Raw genomic sequence first — 19,175 nt, forward strand, 5'->3', positions numbered from 1 at the left:
TGCTTCTAATTTGTTCCTACAGAACTGGTACTTATAATGTATACTTTTCTTGAGCAAATCAACTAGTCAGTTGGTTGCACAGCTGTGCAGTTAATATTGCTATACAGATAGACACAAATTAATGTACACCTAATAAATCTTGTTTGTTTGTGCTTTTCTTTGGATCCACCTTATATCAATACCTATGCTTGGAATTGTACAAAACTTTTGAATGTTGTTTTCAAATGAATTAAAAATGTATACAACAAAATTTCTTGCAGGTACCACCAACCTTTAGATTTCAGATAGGAAATTAATATACGTGTTAATTTTCCCATTTTGTTATTATAATTAGCATTGTTTATTTATTCTTTATAAATACTTAGTGTGAAAAATTAAAAATTTAGTTAAAATTTGGTTATTTTATTAAAAACATTGGACACATCAGCTGCTTTCAGATCATGCAGTTTGAGACTACTGTACAAATCCATGCTCTAAGTTGTATAATAGATTGCCTCCACATGTGGTTATGCTCATCACATAGTACTTGAAACATGACTCACAGCTGAAGATGAGGCAATATTATTTTCTCTATTAAGAGATCCTCATTCTGCCTCTTATGATGCAATGACATTAGTGGAATACCAGTCAAAAGATGATGACTGGTCGCATTTACTTCAGTACATGATGAGGTAAGAAACCAAAAACAGGAAATGTATGCAAATTATGTATCTGCTTAACAAAGCTTAAACAATGTAAATAAATTGCAGTTCTATTCTTTATAGCTATCCAGTAGACATAACAATTATCTCTTACTTATGAGGAGTTTCCTTCCGCAAACTTTTCTACTTTACTGTAGTATTTTATATGTTTGTCACTATTCATAAGTGTATGAACTATGGCCTAAATATGCTGCAGTTTGTCATGCCTTTATAGCTTCATCTAACATTCCATATAACATAAGTTCTTTTAAATTTTGAAAGCTAGATCTAATAATGTCTTCCTTAAATCTTGACAGCCATATCTAATGGCTGTCAAATTTTAAGGTTCAAATTCAAATTTTAAATATCTGTCAAAGCTTATTCTTAATTTATTATTTTATTTGGTTTATTTGATTATGGCAAAACTTTAAGGGCTATCTGAATAAGAGGAGGAATGCCTTTGTGAAGGACATTCTAGCTTAGTTTATTATTATTTTCTATATCAATTTGTAGTTCGATACATTGAAATCCAATAGTTTGTAAATTCTTTTATGACATGGACAATAAGCATATTTCACAAGAGCTATTTCAACCAAAGGTTCCATACACAAATTATTTATGCAATTAGTGGCTGTTAAAAATACTTAAAATTTTAGCAGCTAATGATATTTATTCCCAAGTATGCAATTTAAATTGTGGGTAGTATTTATTGGGTCATCCAGAAAGTTCTGCAGGTTTCCACGGTAACATATACATATCGTCTTATAAAACTATATAAAAAATAGACATGCACCTGGAGAAAATATAAATTTCAGAATCACAGAAATAACCATAAATTGGGAATAAAATATGTTGGAAAATAAGTGAAATAATTAGAATAAAGATAAAAGTTAATAACAACTAGCATACAATTGTTAATTTATATAATTTTCTTAAATGTTTTAAGATATTGATACATTTGTTTTACAATTTTGCTTTGTTCTAAGCTTGTGTTGATTTTCCTCTGTTTGCTTTTCTATTAGCTGAAGAAGAATATACTGTCTTAAACCTTCAAAAATGCATACTGAAATATTATTTGTGTATATATGACCAATCTATATATATAGTTAACTTTTACCTTTGTTTAAATTAATGTCAATTTAATGTGGTTTAAGCATTTAAGGAAGTTAATAACAATAAATAAACATTTGCACAGAATTTAATGAAATATCAGAAAGTGAACAAAATATCTCAAGATATCAGAAACACGGTAAAAAAAAAAAAAAAAAAAAAAAAAAAAAAAAATTACTTTCACAGTCATTAAGAAAATTATTTTACTTCACATTTTTAATGTATTATAAGATACATTAAAATTTTAATGTTCAAAACCATTTCGACAAATTGATATTATTTTACACAAGCTAAAAATTGGAAAAATTTGGATTTCATGAAATGAGGTTAAAAGTTATACAGAAGAAAAACCTTTTTTTCTCTCCCCTCCCCCAAATGCAAAACCTATGAAAAAATTACCTGTGCAAAAACAACTCTGAAAAATTTTTCTAACTGTGCTTGTCGATGAGCTTTAGTAACAGCACTTTTCAACATATGAGACACATTTACTTCATATCTTTGACGTCCAATTCCAATTTTTCCTAGACATGCTTCAAGTTTTTCTATAAAAACTTCCTTTTCATCTGGGTTTTCAAATTTCAAAACCTAAAATATTTCAAAATATATTAATTGATACAGAATTCAAACCCTACATTACTTAGTGTATTTATTACAATACAATAAAAATATAGAATTTTAATTTTTTTCATGTTAACAATAAGTATATGATAAATGAAGGCTATAATTAAATATATTTGTTTCCATGAAACATAAATCGATAAACAGGCAAATGATATACATATTCATGAACGAAAAGAAAATTTTATAAAAAATATGCACCTTATGGAACAAAACTGTATCTAAAAAAATTAAAACTATGTAATTTATTAAAGGAAACCATTCTCATGCAAGCATATAATTATATAATCATATAATTCAACTTTGATTTCAAAATAAATAATAATACTTATTTTGTATCCTTTAATGGGAAAGTATTTTGATGATAAATGTCAAATAAAACGAAAATTTGCATTTATATCCTGATAATTTTAGTTTATCTTCTCTATTTCATTTCATTATTTTTAATATTATTTTTACCAACTTTTATCATAGTTTCATTCATTTCAAACAATAAATAAAAGTCAACCTAATACTAGTTTAAGCACTAAGTTTATGCATAAATCTAAAATGATATATTTATGCAATATAAATCTGATGAATGATATGTCATTTTAAGGATTTTAATAATTGGTGGAATGATCAACTATGTCAATGCATTAGAAGGCCTGAAATCCATAAATGTTGAAATTTAAGTCTGTAAAGCATAAAGTAAAAATTATCAGATTTAGACTAAATAAAAAACGAAATAAACTCACATAAATGAACACATAAATAACGCACATAAAATGAAAATAAGTATAAAAAGCAAACAAATAATAAAAGATACTTCTTTCTTCACTTTTTATAGTGGCACAATAATACAGTTTTACAGTACTATATGGTACACTTTTTATTTATTTTATAGTAGCTTGTTTTAAAACTAAGGTTATTTTAATTTAAGGAGTTTTTAGTTTTTTTAAATAAATTTTATTAGATATATACAGCTATTTGTTTCTTGGTCAGCTTTGCAGTTTAAAAAATTTCAGATACTTTTCTCCTAAAACCAAACTTTTATTAAATGCTTGCTTTTTGTATTATTATCATGATAAGATATTTTTTTTTCAGTTGATTTCAAACAGGAATGGCTAACCCACGGCATGCATGCCACAGTGTGGCACAGCAGAGTTTTAACAGTGGCATGCAAAGACTTATTGAAAAAGACTAAAAAAAAAAAATAATAGTATCATTTGCATCAACTCCATTAATAGATACAAACATAAACACACAAAAATAAATATAATAACTCTTTGAATTTTAGTTTAGCTTCATAGTTTGAATTTTAATTTAGCTTCAATAATTTCACTATAGTAACACTATAGTAGGTGCTGTTCTCCAAGTTCAACTAAATTGAACAATAGAATTTGAGGGAATGTGTTTAAAATATCTGGAAGAAAACAAGGAACTGCCCAGTGAGTGCTTGTTATGCAAAAATGAAGATTGGCTATGGGATTTAGCTTTTCTCACCGATATTATGGGGCATTTAAATAATTCAAATTTAAGATTACAGGGAAAAGATTGTAGTTTTCCTATCCTAGTTAGTCATACATCTTTTTTTTTTTTTTTTTGTTAACAACTTTTGCTCTTTTGTCTTGATTTCAGAGAAAAAAGATTAACACATTTCACATAAATTCAGGAATTAGCTACTAAAGTCAATAATGCTCTGAACTATGATAGATTAGAGAATTTAATATCCATGTTGCAGGATTCATTCAGTGCTAGGTTTGGTGATTTTCAAGGTGATTAAAAAATTGCTGATCTTTTCACAAATCTTTTTTCAGTTTCTCTGCAAGATGTTAATTGTTACCCAGCTGAAATCGAAATCGAAATTATTGACCTACAGCAGCATACTACACTGAAAAGCAAACTTATTTCAACTTCAAGTGATCCAAATTATATTGAATTTTGGAAATTGATAGCAAGCAATTTTTCAAATTTACACGATTTGGCTGTCAGATATTATTGTAGGTTTGGATCAACATATGTTTGCGAATAAGTGCTTTTTATTATGAACATAATAAAATCAAAATATCATTCAAGATTAACTGATATGCACCTAAAACATCTAGTTTTGGAAGCCTCTTCAAGAACTAATCCTAAAATAGATGACTTAAAAAAATTATATATTAATAAAGCACATTAATTAAGTACTGACTGTTTAATAGTTATTTAGGATTAAATGTTTCAAATAATTAATATTTATTTTATACATGACCTAACTGATTGAACCTTTATAAATGTTTATTAACAATAAAACCCTAGTTTGTATGTTTGTCTTACTTACTATATTATTTTTTAAATGTCCATTACTCAGATTACATAAAAAAACATAACCAGACTATAAATAACATTTTTTTCAACCTTTTTATATTTTTAATTTGTTGGAAAAGATGGAAGTGGTACATATAACTTTTTCTTTTTTTAAGACAGTGGCACTATTCCCAAAAACGTTGCACACCTCTGATTTAAAATATAGTCAATGATTTCATCTGTCTTAAAATGTATCAAAATTTAACAAACAATCCACATTGTTGCTTTCTTGAAATATTTATTTATTTAGCATAAAGTGCAGTCATTGAGCATTAGCTTTATTGGACTCGCTCTAAATCAGAAAATTCACAAATATCACATTTCATTTCAATAAAAAGCAAATATGGCCATAAAATGTCTCCTAGTTATGAGTGAATTTGGAAACAGAAAGTTTGTTTTCTGATTTTGTGATGACATTAAATGTGAATCTCATTGTTTACATCTGAGAGGTTATGTGAAATTTTGGTCAGAAGAGATTTCAGTCTTTCACCATCTAATGGAATTCAATGAATTATACAAAGCTACTTGCAAAATTACAGAAATATTTAGAAAAGTAGCTCATTACTTTACACTGAAACATTTATAAAGTTTAAATATATAAGCAGAGGTGTAAAATAATCATAAAGCATTTTCGGAGATTAGAATAAATTGAAAGAACTTCATGAGTCTAAAAGCAAAAATGAATTATTTTACATAAGTAATTTAATTCATCTGGAGCCATGCATATCTTTAGTTACAGCTGATTCCAATGTGGACACCCGAACTGCAATTTAGTGAAGTTTGTTTTATTTATTAAACTAGATAAGTAATTACAGTAAATAATTTACAATAGTTAAAATCAAAAATCATACCAAATCATACTCTCTGGCAATGCGCACTAGAACATAATCTAAATTACTTCCTGCGCTGACTTGGAATTCAACTGACTGGACATGCTTCAAATCAATTACTCGCAAAACCTGCTTATTTAAAAGTGTAATTGACATTTGTTTTCTTTCTTGCATAAAATGTATGATGACGTCTCTGGTGCCTTCTGATTTTCCAATCCACTCAGTTGCTGTAAAATGATCAAACATATTCATTGTTAGCAATTATTTATTTGTAATAGACACCACCCAGATGGTATAGCGGTTAGGGGAGCCTGACTGTTCGATGGGCCCGAGTTTGAATCCCGGAGAAGGCATGGATGTAAAATTGTCTGTACCTCCGTAGGATGTAACCTATTAGGTGCCTCCACAATAAAATTGCCACCACTTGTGGCCTGAGGAGTAGCCAATGCCATTATAGGAAAGTGCCCACCAAATATAAACATAAATATGCCATCGTATTACATCAAAAGAACAAATATACATGAACATTATGTATTTTGAATTCAATATTGTGTCAACTCATTAAAATATTTCAATAAATAAAAATTTAACCATAATGAAAGAGAAAAAATATTTTCTCATATGTAATATTTCCTTATAATCCTAAAACAAAGAAGAGAGAAAAACTCGGATCAAATAAATTACGAAAACTCACAGAATTGAGATTAAAGAACTAAACATTTTGCCCCAGGAGAGAAGGAGGGAGTGATGATCATGCATAAAAGGATGCTACTAAAATATGTGGTGTAATTTTTTTTTAATTATCCAGTGGCGGGTATTCACCTACTCACTATTGGCTACTCCTAAGGCCAGAACTGGTGGCAATTTTATTATGGAGGCACCTAATAGGTGGCCATTGTTGCTTTTCATGAAGAGACGGGCAGTTACAACCATGCCTTCTCCAGGATTCCAACCAGAGCACTTCGCTACCGAACTAGGCTTCCCTAACCACCATACTATTCGGGTATAGTGTAAAAAGTATCAGTTGTCAAACCAAAGAGCAAGCAGCTGCTCCACAAATAATGATTTTTCAAGAATGTTCAAACATACAGAGCCAGAATATTCACAATGAGTGCAATATCAGCAGTTGGATTAATTAATGAAATTATAATATCAGGCTACTTAAAACTAATAAGTTATGTTGGCAGATATTTTTGAATTATTGGCTGCTTATATAACTTAGTGTAGTGAGACAGTAATTTTCAATATGGTTACAAATAGAAGCATATTAATCAGACCAGATAAAAATAAAATGTTTTTCTATAATTTTCTATCATTTTTGTTCAGATAAATTTTTTTTAGATTTTGCAAAAAATTCCTTGACACTATAAAATAACATTAGTGCTTATGTTGGCTAGCAAACAGATACTCAATTTTTATTTATAATAATCTCAGTATAAATATGTTCTGTTATTAACAAATAGTTTACAAATGGCTAAAGGAAAAAAATGCCTGAAATACTTACACAGCAACAATTTCCATTTTTCCACATGATATCCAGCTGCGTTCAAATTTTTATCTCATGAATTCATGAGAATATTTGGGTCATTACCATAGCTATATACAAACCTCTTGTTGAATGTCAGCATTATATAACAAATCTGTGCATTTCTAATATGAATTTTGATTGGACCAAATAAATGAAAGTCACTTTGAGCTAAGTTTGGGGTTTTAATTAGGGTGTTGAAGACCTGACTTCTACAAGACACACCTGACTGATCTGCCTTTGTCATGACGGAACAATATGCTGCAATTCAATAGCCCTGGACATTTTCATAAAATCTATACTATTAAAATCTGTATGTATCTGTTTGTTTGTTTGTTTGTGACATTATCTTCTTCGCAAAGGTAGGGTACCCCCAGATTCCTAAAATTCATGGGAAGCCATTTCGATCATTCTCCTCTTCATACAACATTAATTAGCAGAGATATTAATTAAAACATCTGAAAACGCTAATTTTCGCACTCATTTTTCTGAGTGGCAACAGTCTTCCTCGCTGGAGATAAAAATCAAGGTCATATTCTGATGCTGAAGAAAGCACACGACTGCATGTGATGTCACTGTATGCTGAAGATTTTCCATTAATGTCAGCATTTTAAATAAATAGTTGCTGTTGGCAACTTTTTTTTTTTTTTTTTTTTTTTGTTTCAGTTTAGGATAATTGACATGATATGTTACTGCCATGTTAATTCTTTTATTGATATTGAGAAAAACTTATTATTTATTACATTAAATTTAAATTATGACATCATACACATATTTGGCCACAACCCGCTATTTGATGTAATATTTCCTGAACGTTCAATAGTATTATATCATAGTATGGTGAAACAGTCACATAGACTCCTCACCTCTGAAATTAGCAGTATTAAAAATGTACATCACAGTATCTTCTAATGCATAATCTTCTTCAGAGCTTAAATTGTGCCAGCTCCAGTACTTCTCAGTTTTTTAACTAAATTATAATTGCAACCGGAGCGCACCAGAGCCCTTAAAGGGGTCCGACACTTTTTTATGTAAAGGAACCACAAATTTAGCAGACAAATTTTGTTTTAATAGTAAACATAACTTAAAAATCGTTTCTAACTTTTGAATACATGCTTCTTTCTCTCGCACTCAAACCTTGCACTTGCTGTGTTTGAGGCTTTTAAGGAAAGAAAAGCCTCAAATCTTATATCAAAGACTTATTCTCCATGATATGCAATGAATTTATAAGAGCGGGTAAATTTTATGTTCCGTCCCTCAAGGTACTAAAAGCGATACCCTGGTTGTGCACATTCCACGCTAGTGACTTCTTACAGCAGAGCTCCTGTAGACTTTTTGAATGATGCAACCAAACGGGAAGACCATTGCTGTCACTTGCACAGAGGAGTATTACATTTATTCTCATGTTATTGTTGGACCGTATTCAGAGAAAATTTCTTCTTGACGGTTAGAATTATATTGACAGGGCACTGCAATCAGAAAGTTTTGAACTCTTCCCTCCTTATTCAAAGCTACTTTTTTCTGTTAAAATTTCCTTCCTGTTTCTAGAGCTGTCAGTACTCTTCTCAGTGATGCTTTAATAGTTTTATCTTTTTAATTGGTGTGCTGCAAAAGAGGAATGGCTTTTGTGTGTGTCATCCCTTGAAATAGTGCATTATAATTAAGATGAGCCAGAAGAATATTATTATGAATGAAAATGTTTCTTAGCTTCTGAGTAGAACTGTAATTCCAGTCGTAGACCCAAATAAGATGAGACCCGATACTTTTTTTATTTAGTTTAATTATTTATTAGGTTTCTTTTTTTATTTCTTTACATTTCTTTAAATTTAAATTTAATTATTCAATTATTTTAATTTTTAGTTATTTATTTATTTTTTCTTTTATTCCTCACAGTCTTCTATAGGGCTCTGGCACTTCTAATTTTAGAAATTAAACCCTGATCTTGCACTGTAGCCATTTTTCGCACTACTCTGATACATCCTGAGTGGCTGATGATGTTGCTTACTGCATCAGTGTAGCTACCTAGTTACATCTTTTAAAATCATTCTGCATAATTTTTTGTTATCCTACACCAGCTTGTAATTATTCATTGACTTTCCCTTGTATTAATCTTAAAGTTGTCCATAAGCTTCTAAAAAACTTTGAAAAGTACAATATGATATTATACACTTTTTTAATAAATAAAACTCACCTAGGCAAGAATTTTCATCTGAATAAACCTTCCTTTGCTGTCTTACAGACTGTCGTAAACGCAAACTTTCTTTTTTGCGCATATGGACAAGAAGAAATAAAGCAATGACTGAGCCTTAATACAGGAAAAAAAAAAAAAAAAGTTTTTATATATAGCACATAATATGCATAAAAAAAGATTCAAAATATCAATTTTTGTCCCACCCCCAAATTATAAATCTTAAATATACATTTCAGGCTTCAATAATATTCATATGTATAGAAATAGAATAACAGAAAAATTATATTGATATTATTTAATAAAATATTTTTCATAATTATTCTGTTATATAGAACTTATTTCACACAAAAATTACACACTCAAGAAAAGAAAATCCATAAAATGCAATCAAAAGTTTGAAAAAACACTTAAAAAGCAAATAATGATTGAAAAGAAGGGGGAAAAAAAGAAAGATAAAAAAACTTTTTTTAAAAATTTAATACATTTTCAAATGTTTTGATTTCAATTCTGACAACATTTAAAATGAAAAAATAGTGTACTAATGAAATTCTAATAAATGTTATAAGAAGAAAAATTTATTTGGATTGTATTAAGAATACTTATCGTTTAAAATTTTTCTTCCATATCTTTATGTAATCTATTTATTACAGTTTTTAAATATTAATATGCATAAAAATAAGTATGAGCCTCAGAACAAAAGAATTTGTAAAAACATGAATTATACTTAAGTTCTGCATTGATAATGGCTACTTACATATGTCTCCCTCCCTTTATGTAGCAAATGATTAGGCATTAATGAAGAATATTATTATGAATGAAAATAAGAACGAGGCTTACTAAAAATGAGACTACATCTATATTAATTAAAGAAACATCAAATCTTTACTAAAAGTATAAAAAGTTATTGATTAGTTATAAAACTCAAATAATATTCTATGTATGAAAAAAAAAAAAAAAAACCCACTATGATTTACTTACTATAAACTTTACCATTTGTGAAAGCATTCAAATTAGAGGAATTAACAGTTAGAGTAATGGAGAAATTTAACAAGTCAAAACTTAAGACAAGTTTGAATATTCTTAATGTTTTGATATTAATATTTATTTTTCTTTTAAAGTTAACAATTTAATCTCATTTCAAAAGAAAGGGGGGTGAATAAAATCTCATTTAACATTATATGAAACAGTACAATTTTCATTGTTGAGTTTAAGGATATGCTAGAATGAGAAAAAATTACTAGCAACAGATAATTTAGATAAATGACAGAATATAGATTTATATTTAAGTCTTGTTTCTTGATCTTAATTGTATAAGAATATTAAGCTATATGTACGCAAAAAGTATTAATACATATTTAGTGACAGATTTAAAATCTAAACTTTTCTCATTTCTGTTTGAACTTAATTTTTCATAAAACATGCTGCATTTTATCAAATGAACACTTGCGTGTTTAATTTTTTGATAATAGATAAAAATAATCATCCATTGAAGGATCTATTTTCACATTACATATGTTTTATATATTATGCATTTAGTTTCATTTTATTTCTAAATTTAGCAGATTTATTTTTATTAATATTATTTATTTTCTTTATATGTGAAATATAAAATATTGATTTATTATAAAAGAACAGGAAAAAATTCAACATACTCATTTGTCAAAAATATCTTTCACAGTAAATTTATTTTGTATACAGAGGCTGTTCCCATATTTTTAGATGATTTTGCTGGTAAAAAAAAATCTTTTGCTTGGAAATTTGTTTTAAATGCAAATTACCATTTGATACTTAACAGTCTTGTTTTTATTCAAAATGTTGCTTTTAAAGCAGCAATGGACGGAATGCTATATTTGTGCTCTCTCCAAAGAAAATTATTCATATACAGTTATTAAAAAAGGCCTGGTGGCACAGTGGCTAACGCATCACGCAGAAAGTCCAGGGTTCGATTCCCGGGCTGGGCAAGGTCGACTCAGCCTTTCATCCCTTGATTTCCATCACTTGAGTCAATAAAATGAGTACCAAGTTCGCTTGGGGACTAAACACTGGGGCTCCTGCGACAAGCTGACCACTTGACAAGCTGACTCAGGGTATATGCTTACGCACCCCGGGGATCACGGTCAAGAAAGCAGATTTTGGGGCACTGCAGGCCTTGGTCCATTAGGGTTGTTACACCACTGAGTTTAGTTTTAGTTTTTAGTTATTAAAAAACGTTGTGAAAAACCAGGGTTTTTTTATATCTAAAGCTATGATAGATACCTTCGTACACAACAAAGGTAAAAAACGTCAAAATTTAGCTTCAGGTAGAAAAATTGTTCCATATACGTATCCAAAAAAAAAAAAAAAAAAAAAAGTGGAATGTTTTGAATATTGCAAAAGTAAGAATTTAAACGTTAAAAAAAATTCTAGAGGATCTTATTCAAAAACTGCAAGATAACTTTATCATCATGAAAATTGACAAAGCCAGCAACAATTTTAATGTTATTTGAAAACAATTTTACTTCAACCTTCTGCATAAAGAGTTAAATAACACCTGCACTTACCAAAAAATCACTACCAATACTAAGATTCTTCTCAATAAATTTAACACACTACATAAAAGGCTTAAAATACATCCCCAGAAATATAACAACAGGTTTGCCAATCTCTATGCATTACCAAAATTTCATAAGTCTCCAATAAAATTCAGGTTCATAGCTAATAGTACCAAAAGTTATCCTAAAGAAATAGATTATCTTTTTGCACAAAAACTTCGTATGATACGCGACCTAATTAATAACTATGATTTTAAGGATGTGCATTACAAGTGGATGATCTCTAGTAACGAACTAGTTCTTAAAACTGTAAATTCACTTAAAATAGACCATATCCAATGCTACGACTTACCGAAGTAGTACGAAGTAAACTTCTATACTTCTCTACCACTTGAAGAAATATTTACAAGTTTACTTGCTCTTCCAGATTTATTTCCGCAAATTTCTACCATTATTAGCATTGAAAAATGGCAGCTTTTCCTCTCCAGCATGCTCTTCAATAATTTTATTCAATTTAACAATAGCATCTTTAAACAAGTGCAGGGAACCCAATGGGTGGTAATTTTTCAAGCTCTGTCTGTGAATTATTCCTTTTTACAAAAGAATTGATCTTTGTCCGTTCACTCAGTACAGAAGAACATAAATTTTACCAACACATCTATAGATATATTTTGCATTTAATAACTACAACAAAATAGAAGTTGCTAATATCTACCCTACATGCTTAAAACTAAATAAAACAAATACAGAGCAGCATAATGTAGTCTACCTTGATTTACATATTATTGATTACAATTTTATAAAAGTTTACAACAAAAGAAGAGAATTTCATTTTTCCACACTAAAATTAACCAACTGGAATTCAAATATTTCCAAAAGAGTCATCCTTAACACAATTTATTCACAGCTACTCAGAATAAAAAGAATCTGCAATACTGCTAAACACCTACAAGAAGAAATACTATACTTCGTAACTATATTGAAAAGTAACCTAATTCCTCATAAAATAATTAAAAATACCTTAAAAAAAGCTGGCATTAGCCTTACCTATTTTTAGATTTTTTGAGTTAGATAGTGATATTTTATGCTTAAAGCCCAATGGGAAGGTATAAAGTGGATGGCTGATTCAGAGAATCTAATGTAAAAAATGTACAGATAATTCTTGTTACTACATTTTCTTTTCTCCAAAAAAATTTGGCACAATACTTTTAATACTATTGTTTAAATAGTTTGAAATTTCTTTGATGGCCAATTTTGCTACTTTTTTTAACAAATCGGGCCTTTTCGTTTTTCATAGTAGCTTGATCGCCCACTAGCTTGAAGAATTACGACTTTTTATTAAAAAAATGACTGTTTTTTCCTTTTACTTATACTTTAGTGGCCAAGTTTAGTAGTTTTAGCTGAATCAGCCATTTTCACTTTCAGTAACAATTTTTTCTTCCAACAACTTGACTGACACCATTTTGAAATCTTTTCACGTCTCTAAATTTCGAAGGGGGTTCCGACCCCCCTTCGAAAATTAGAGACGAGTTACAGCTAACGGACAGTCTTTTCGTATTGGCTGATGCCCAAAAGACATCGCTCCCCCCTACTTACGTCACACGACAAGCAGGATGACGCTGAAGTCCACAGAAGGAAATTACAACCCCTTTTCAACTTGTTTTTAGAGGGAGAGCTCTGCATCGCCACAGGTCAGTTTTTTCTATTTCTTTTACTACAACTTTTTTCTTGGTCTTAGCAAGACCCACTGTGATTGTTTTCATTTAAATTTTCATTTAAATTTAATTACAGATTTCTAAATTTTATAAAGGTATAAATCTTTAAGCTTGCAGGTCCAGCCTGTATGTTTTTGTATATTTAGGACTAATAGCAGACCGCTATTTATTTTTATTTTTATTTTTATTTTTGTCTTGATTTTTGATATAATCGGAATAGTTTTTACATATTTTAACACCTTAATGTGTCATTTTGTGCGGACGCGTCGGGAAATAGGAACAGAGAATTGAGACTAATAAATTTTCCAAGACATTTTGTCTAATTAAAAAATTTTGTAGCTAAAAAGTTTCAATTGTCTGTTTCGGCAAAACGCGTAATGGAGTTAGCTTGATTCGACATTCAATTAGATATTTCCCTTGAAAAGCCAGATTGGACCTCGAATTCAGCTAATTTACCATTTTCCACTTTCTATTTTTATCTGATTTTGTTTGTTTTATGTTTTAACTTGTTCCTTGGTTTGATTTTCATATGTTTTAATTTTTCAAGTGTCACATCTATAGGTATTTTACTGTATTTTTTGCCATTACTAGTTTCCAACGCTTAGTATTTTACTGTGTTTATTTTCTTTTACTCGTGTAGCATAATTTATCACCCTTCAATGACATTGTTTTTTTAAAATGTGTTGAACTTTTCGGAGCCACAGCTCCTGGTAACTTTTAGGCGAGCTTACTACAATTTCTAATTCACTTAATTTTGCAGCATATTGCACAAAATGTTATCTAGACCAAATTGGTCATACAGTATTGTACTAACTACCTTGCTTGTTATATTATTTTTAATGGAATAATACAGTGAATATAAATATATGTATGACAACAGTTACCAATCTGTCAGGCATTCCCAAGATATCCTGCTTTTAAAAATTGTGTGATTTTGCTGGTCAATTTTATGTGGTGTAAGTGCAAAGACAGTGATGCTTAATGAATAAAGTTAACAAGACAAAAGAGGTTATATGTGTGTAGATCATCTTATTAAGAAAATTTAACACCAATATGATGAGCTGAAAAAAGAGAAAAAGAAAAAAAAAAGGGGGCTGTCAAAAAATAAAGGGCTACCATGACATACACTGAGCTATATGTGAGCATCAGTTATCATTTTCTATTGTATGAAGGGATAGAATGATAACAAAATATTGGGTTGGAGGGAAAGTTCTGTTGTATTTTAAAGAAAATATTTGAATTCATTTATAAAAATATGTGTTTAATATTAATCAATTATATATGCTCCGTTATTTGTTACAACCTGTTGCCATCTTCCAGGTAACCTGTAAATTCCTGTTTTGTAGAAGTTCTCGTCCATGGAGTTAAAATAGTCAGCAACTGCCTTAGAAACACTTTCAAAAGACTAGAATTTTTTTCCCGTTAGATAATTTTGCAGAGATCTCAACAGGTCATAATCAGAGGGTGCAATGTCAGGTGAATACGGGGGCTGACTAAGGATTTCCCATCCTAACGCATTCAGTTTTTGTAGTGTCACCACTGCAGTATGCGGGCGAGCATTATCGTGATAGAACACTATTCCTTTTCTGGACGCTAATGCTGGCCTTTTTTCTTTGATAGCTGCATTCAATTTATCCAGCTGATTGCAGTACAGATCCGCGTTGATGTTTTTTCCCTGTTTCAGCAATTCGTAATACACTGGACCTTTCCTGTCCCACCACAAACAAACCAGCACTTTTCGTTGATGGATACTTGGTTTTGGAACTGTTGCTGATGATGTTCCTGGTTTGCAGTAAGATTTTTTTCTTTTAATATTCTCGTAAAGAATCCACTTTTCATCTCCAGTAACCAGCCTGTCCAAAAACGGCTCCACATTGTGTCTAATCAGATGTGATGAACATATTCTTACACGATCAGACAAATTCTTTTCCGTTAATTCATGTGGAACCCAAACACTTTGCTTTAACACAAACCCAAGAGATTTAATGTGATCTCCAACAGTTGTATGATGAATGCCAAACTCTTCTGCAATTTCTCGACTTGTTAAATGTGGATTATTTTCCAACATGGATCGCAAAACATCATTATCGATCTTGGATGGTCGTCCAGATCGAACACTTTCTTTGAGGCTCATGTCCCCGGAACGAAATTTGCTAAACCATCTTTGACAAGTACGAATGTTTACAATATCTTTTCCAAATACCGCACATAAATTTTTACATGCAACAGATGCGTTGCTTCCTTTTTGGAATTCATATAAAATGCAGTGTCGTAAATGCACTTTATCTACAAACATGTTTTTCCCTTTAAATATTACAAGTAAATGATGAACGGTAAAAAAGGGCACCTTTTATATTATACAGCAGCTAAAAAAACAACAACAACAACAAAAAAAAAAAATCTGATTGACTCACTAGCCAGATTTTTTTTTATTTACAAGAAAAATCACCTGCCTATTTAAAATACGACAGAACTTTCCCTCCAACCCAATAGTAACAGGGAATGAGTTTAAAAACAGATTGATAAACTGTGAGCTGAAAGAACTTAAAACTTCTGGTCTCACATTAAAATCTGACTACTTTCAGATTTTATTTTAACTAAATTTATAGTAAAAAAGAACACACAAACAAAAAATCTAAAAGAAAAAACACATGTACAAGTTGTGTTCGAAAAGTTCGGTGATTGGTCTCATAATTAAAAAACCGCGCCTGTTAGGATCTTGCACTCACGCAGACGCAGTGAGAGAAATGTCATCTAGAGCCATCTCACGGCCATTTTACGACAGATAAGAGGAAGCGCATGCTATGAGCAGTTTAACACAGTCAGTGTGAGAAAGATTGTCAGTGTGACATGGAGCAATGCATAAAGTTTTGCTTCAAGTTAGGCAAAACGGCGATGGAGACACATGACATGTTAGTGAAAGTTTACGGTCAGGAAGCAGTGAGTAAAAAAAGTGTATATGAGTGGTTTAAATGCTTTACAAACGGAAAGGAGGATGTCAAAGATGAGCCGCGGTCGGGGCGCCCTACAACAAGCACAACTCCAGACAATGTGGAACGAGTTCGACGGGTGCTTGCGGCAGATCGATGACTATGTTTAAGAATGATAGCTGGCAAATTGCAGATAAGCCTAGACAGTGTGAGCACCATTGTGCACAAACATTTGCATAAACGTAAGATATGCACCCGGTTTGTACCACACTCGCTGTCAGATGAGCAAAAGCAATACTGGATGGAAACCTCTGGAGATTTTATCGACATATGGGACCGAAATCCGCAATTCTTGGAAACAAAAATTACATGGGATGAGTTGTGGTGCTATCAATACGATCCGGAGACCAAGCGGCAATCCATGGCATGGTGTTCAACGTCGTCACCCCCTCCCAAAAAAAGTCGTTTGACACAATCCAGGATCAAGATGTTGTTGATCGTCATTTTCGACAGTAAGGGTTTGATCCATCATGAATTTGTAGCCGCAGCTACAACCGTCAATGCAGAATAATACGAGGGGGTTTTGAAACAGCTGCTGCTACGCATACACCGGATTCAGCCACAGTATTGGAATGGACAGTGGAATCTGTTCCATGGCAATGCCCAGCCGCACACTGCGATCCGTGTAACCCAATTCCTCGACAGGCACCAGGTTCCAGTTTTGGATCACCCTCCATATTCTCCAGATCTGGCTCTCACAGACATCTTCCTGTTTCCCCGCCTCAAAGGAGTTCTGAAAGGCCAACACATTTCCGATATTACTGAGATCCAACAACGTGTGACAACAGTGCCTCGAGCCATACCAAAAGAAGCATTTGCAGATAGTTTCCAACAATTGTACACCCGATGCCAAAAGTGTATTGTTGCTAATGACGTATACTTTGAAGGCCAGTAAAGCTATTTTGCTTGTTTCTAGTTTCCTTTTTTTTATGGTAAAATTCACCGAACTTTCGAACACACCTTGTATCTATATAGAGTATATAATATAACATATCACATGGTTACCAATTTATGGGTAAATTTTGACTACTTGAGCAAAGCAAGACATTGAATGATCTGTAAGAATTATAGACAATGTTTATTTGCAGGAACAGGAGTAGTAGTTATGCTTTTCATATTATAAAAGTGAGATTAGATTTTAAAAAAAAAGTGACTGTTTTACTCTTTACAACCTCATGTATTACAAAAAATTAATGAGAAAATTATTTTAAATTTTAGTATAAAATACTATGAATATAAAATCAAAGTACCTAATTTCTTTTACATTATAAAATATGCATCAGTGTTACATGTTTAACACATTTTACAAAGCAGAAAATTATAATTTTACTTTAACTTCCAGATTTTATTATAAAAGTGAAAATAATAATAATTAAAAATGAGTGCACGTACCTATAAAAAAAAGGAACAGAAAAAGAAAGGATAGAACAAAAGAGGCCCCACTACCAGTAAAATAATCATAAGTCTGCGGTTCAGATGTGGAACAAAGTGGCACACTCACAGAAGCTGAACATTTTAAAACTGAAGATTTTACTACTGGTAATGCAAAACAATTTCTTTCTTTTCCACGTATTTTGCATTCATAAGGTAAGAAATGATCTGCACATGTTAAATTCGCTAAATAATCTGAAATACACAAAAGAATAATAAAAATTTTATCTTGCATGTTATTTGAAGGGAAACAGAAATTAACACATTTTTATTTTGAAATTAATAATACAGTCTTCGATAACGTATGACATATTCATGCACAGCAGTCTTTTAGTGACCTAAAATTACTGGGCTTTTTAATAATCAAGGAGAAATTAATGTTATAGACAATGGAACTGGAAGTTGTAATTTTTTAAAGTTTAAAATCATTTACCTAATCAGAACCAATGGTATATATATATACATATATAAAAGGAAAGAAAAAGAAAATATCTGCTAATCTGTCCCTTTTACAGAATTATTCTAAAAGAACTAAATTCTTTATACTAACGCTGGCTGAGAAAACTTATCCCACAGATTTTAATGAATGAACTAATAAGAATATTAAGTAAATTTGTATAATTCAAATAAGTTTACTGCTGCTATGACTACTTTTAGGAGGAAAAAAAGGTAGTAATAAAAAAGACTAATAAATTGCAGTTATTAATCACAATGACAAAAAATAGAAAATATATTTCTCCTTTGATCATACAGTTTTCATAAACAATGTTATTTCTCTCTTTCCAGCCTGTGAGCCATCTGTTGGTAAAAATACCTATCCTAGCATTTTAGTGAAATCCACAGCATTTATATTTAAAAAAAAAAAAAAAAAAAAAAAAAAAAAAAAAAAAAAAAAACATTTTTAGCTTCATAGCTTGAAACTGTTCAAGAAAACATCTCTCAATTTTCCTTTAATTTTGCACCTTCTTGAGACATTTGCATCTCTTACATTAGCATTTGCATTATTCTTCCATCAGTTATAGCTCTTTGTTTAACCATTTGCTCTTGTTTAACCATTTCAGTGTTTCCTCCGAGACAGACTCATATCTGAAAAGTATCATAAGTGGCTCTGAATGATTTTAATAATTCGATTATTTTCGAAAGGCTAATGGCCATTTTAAATACCCAAATAATTGTATAAAATATGCATATATACATATATATATATATATATATATATATATTAT

The 19,175-nt window shown here is 30.5% G+C and overlaps 1 protein-coding gene across 4 annotated transcripts in view; it reads right to left on the reverse strand.

Moving 5' to 3' along the window:
* Nucleotides 1-19,175, reverse strand: part of LOC118182489 (dual oxidase 2-like) — a 156,319-nt gene that overhangs the window by 47,881 nt on the left and 89,263 nt on the right. For 3 of the 4 annotated variants that reach the window (XM_035351836.2, XM_035351835.2, XM_035351837.2), the window contains 4 exons: nucleotides 17,911-18,144; nucleotides 9,283-9,396; nucleotides 5,588-5,793; nucleotides 2,190-2,375 (listed from right to left, as the gene is read on the reverse strand). In XM_035351836.2, coding sequence (XP_035207727.2) covers nucleotides 2,190-2,375; nucleotides 5,588-5,793; nucleotides 9,283-9,396; nucleotides 17,911-18,144 — 740 coding nt within the window. The remainder of the gene's footprint in view (nucleotides 1-2,189; nucleotides 2,376-5,587; nucleotides 5,794-9,282; nucleotides 9,397-17,910; nucleotides 18,145-19,175) is intronic. The other variant, XM_035351838.2, reaches the window with a different exon arrangement.

This window comes from Stegodyphus dumicola, chromosome 6, assembly GCF_044657685.1.
Source record: "Stegodyphus dumicola isolate Sdum_Otavi_A_Nest chromosome 6, ASM4465768v1".
In the NCBI taxonomy this organism is placed as follows: domain Eukaryota; kingdom Metazoa; phylum Arthropoda; class Arachnida; order Araneae; family Eresidae; genus Stegodyphus; species Stegodyphus dumicola.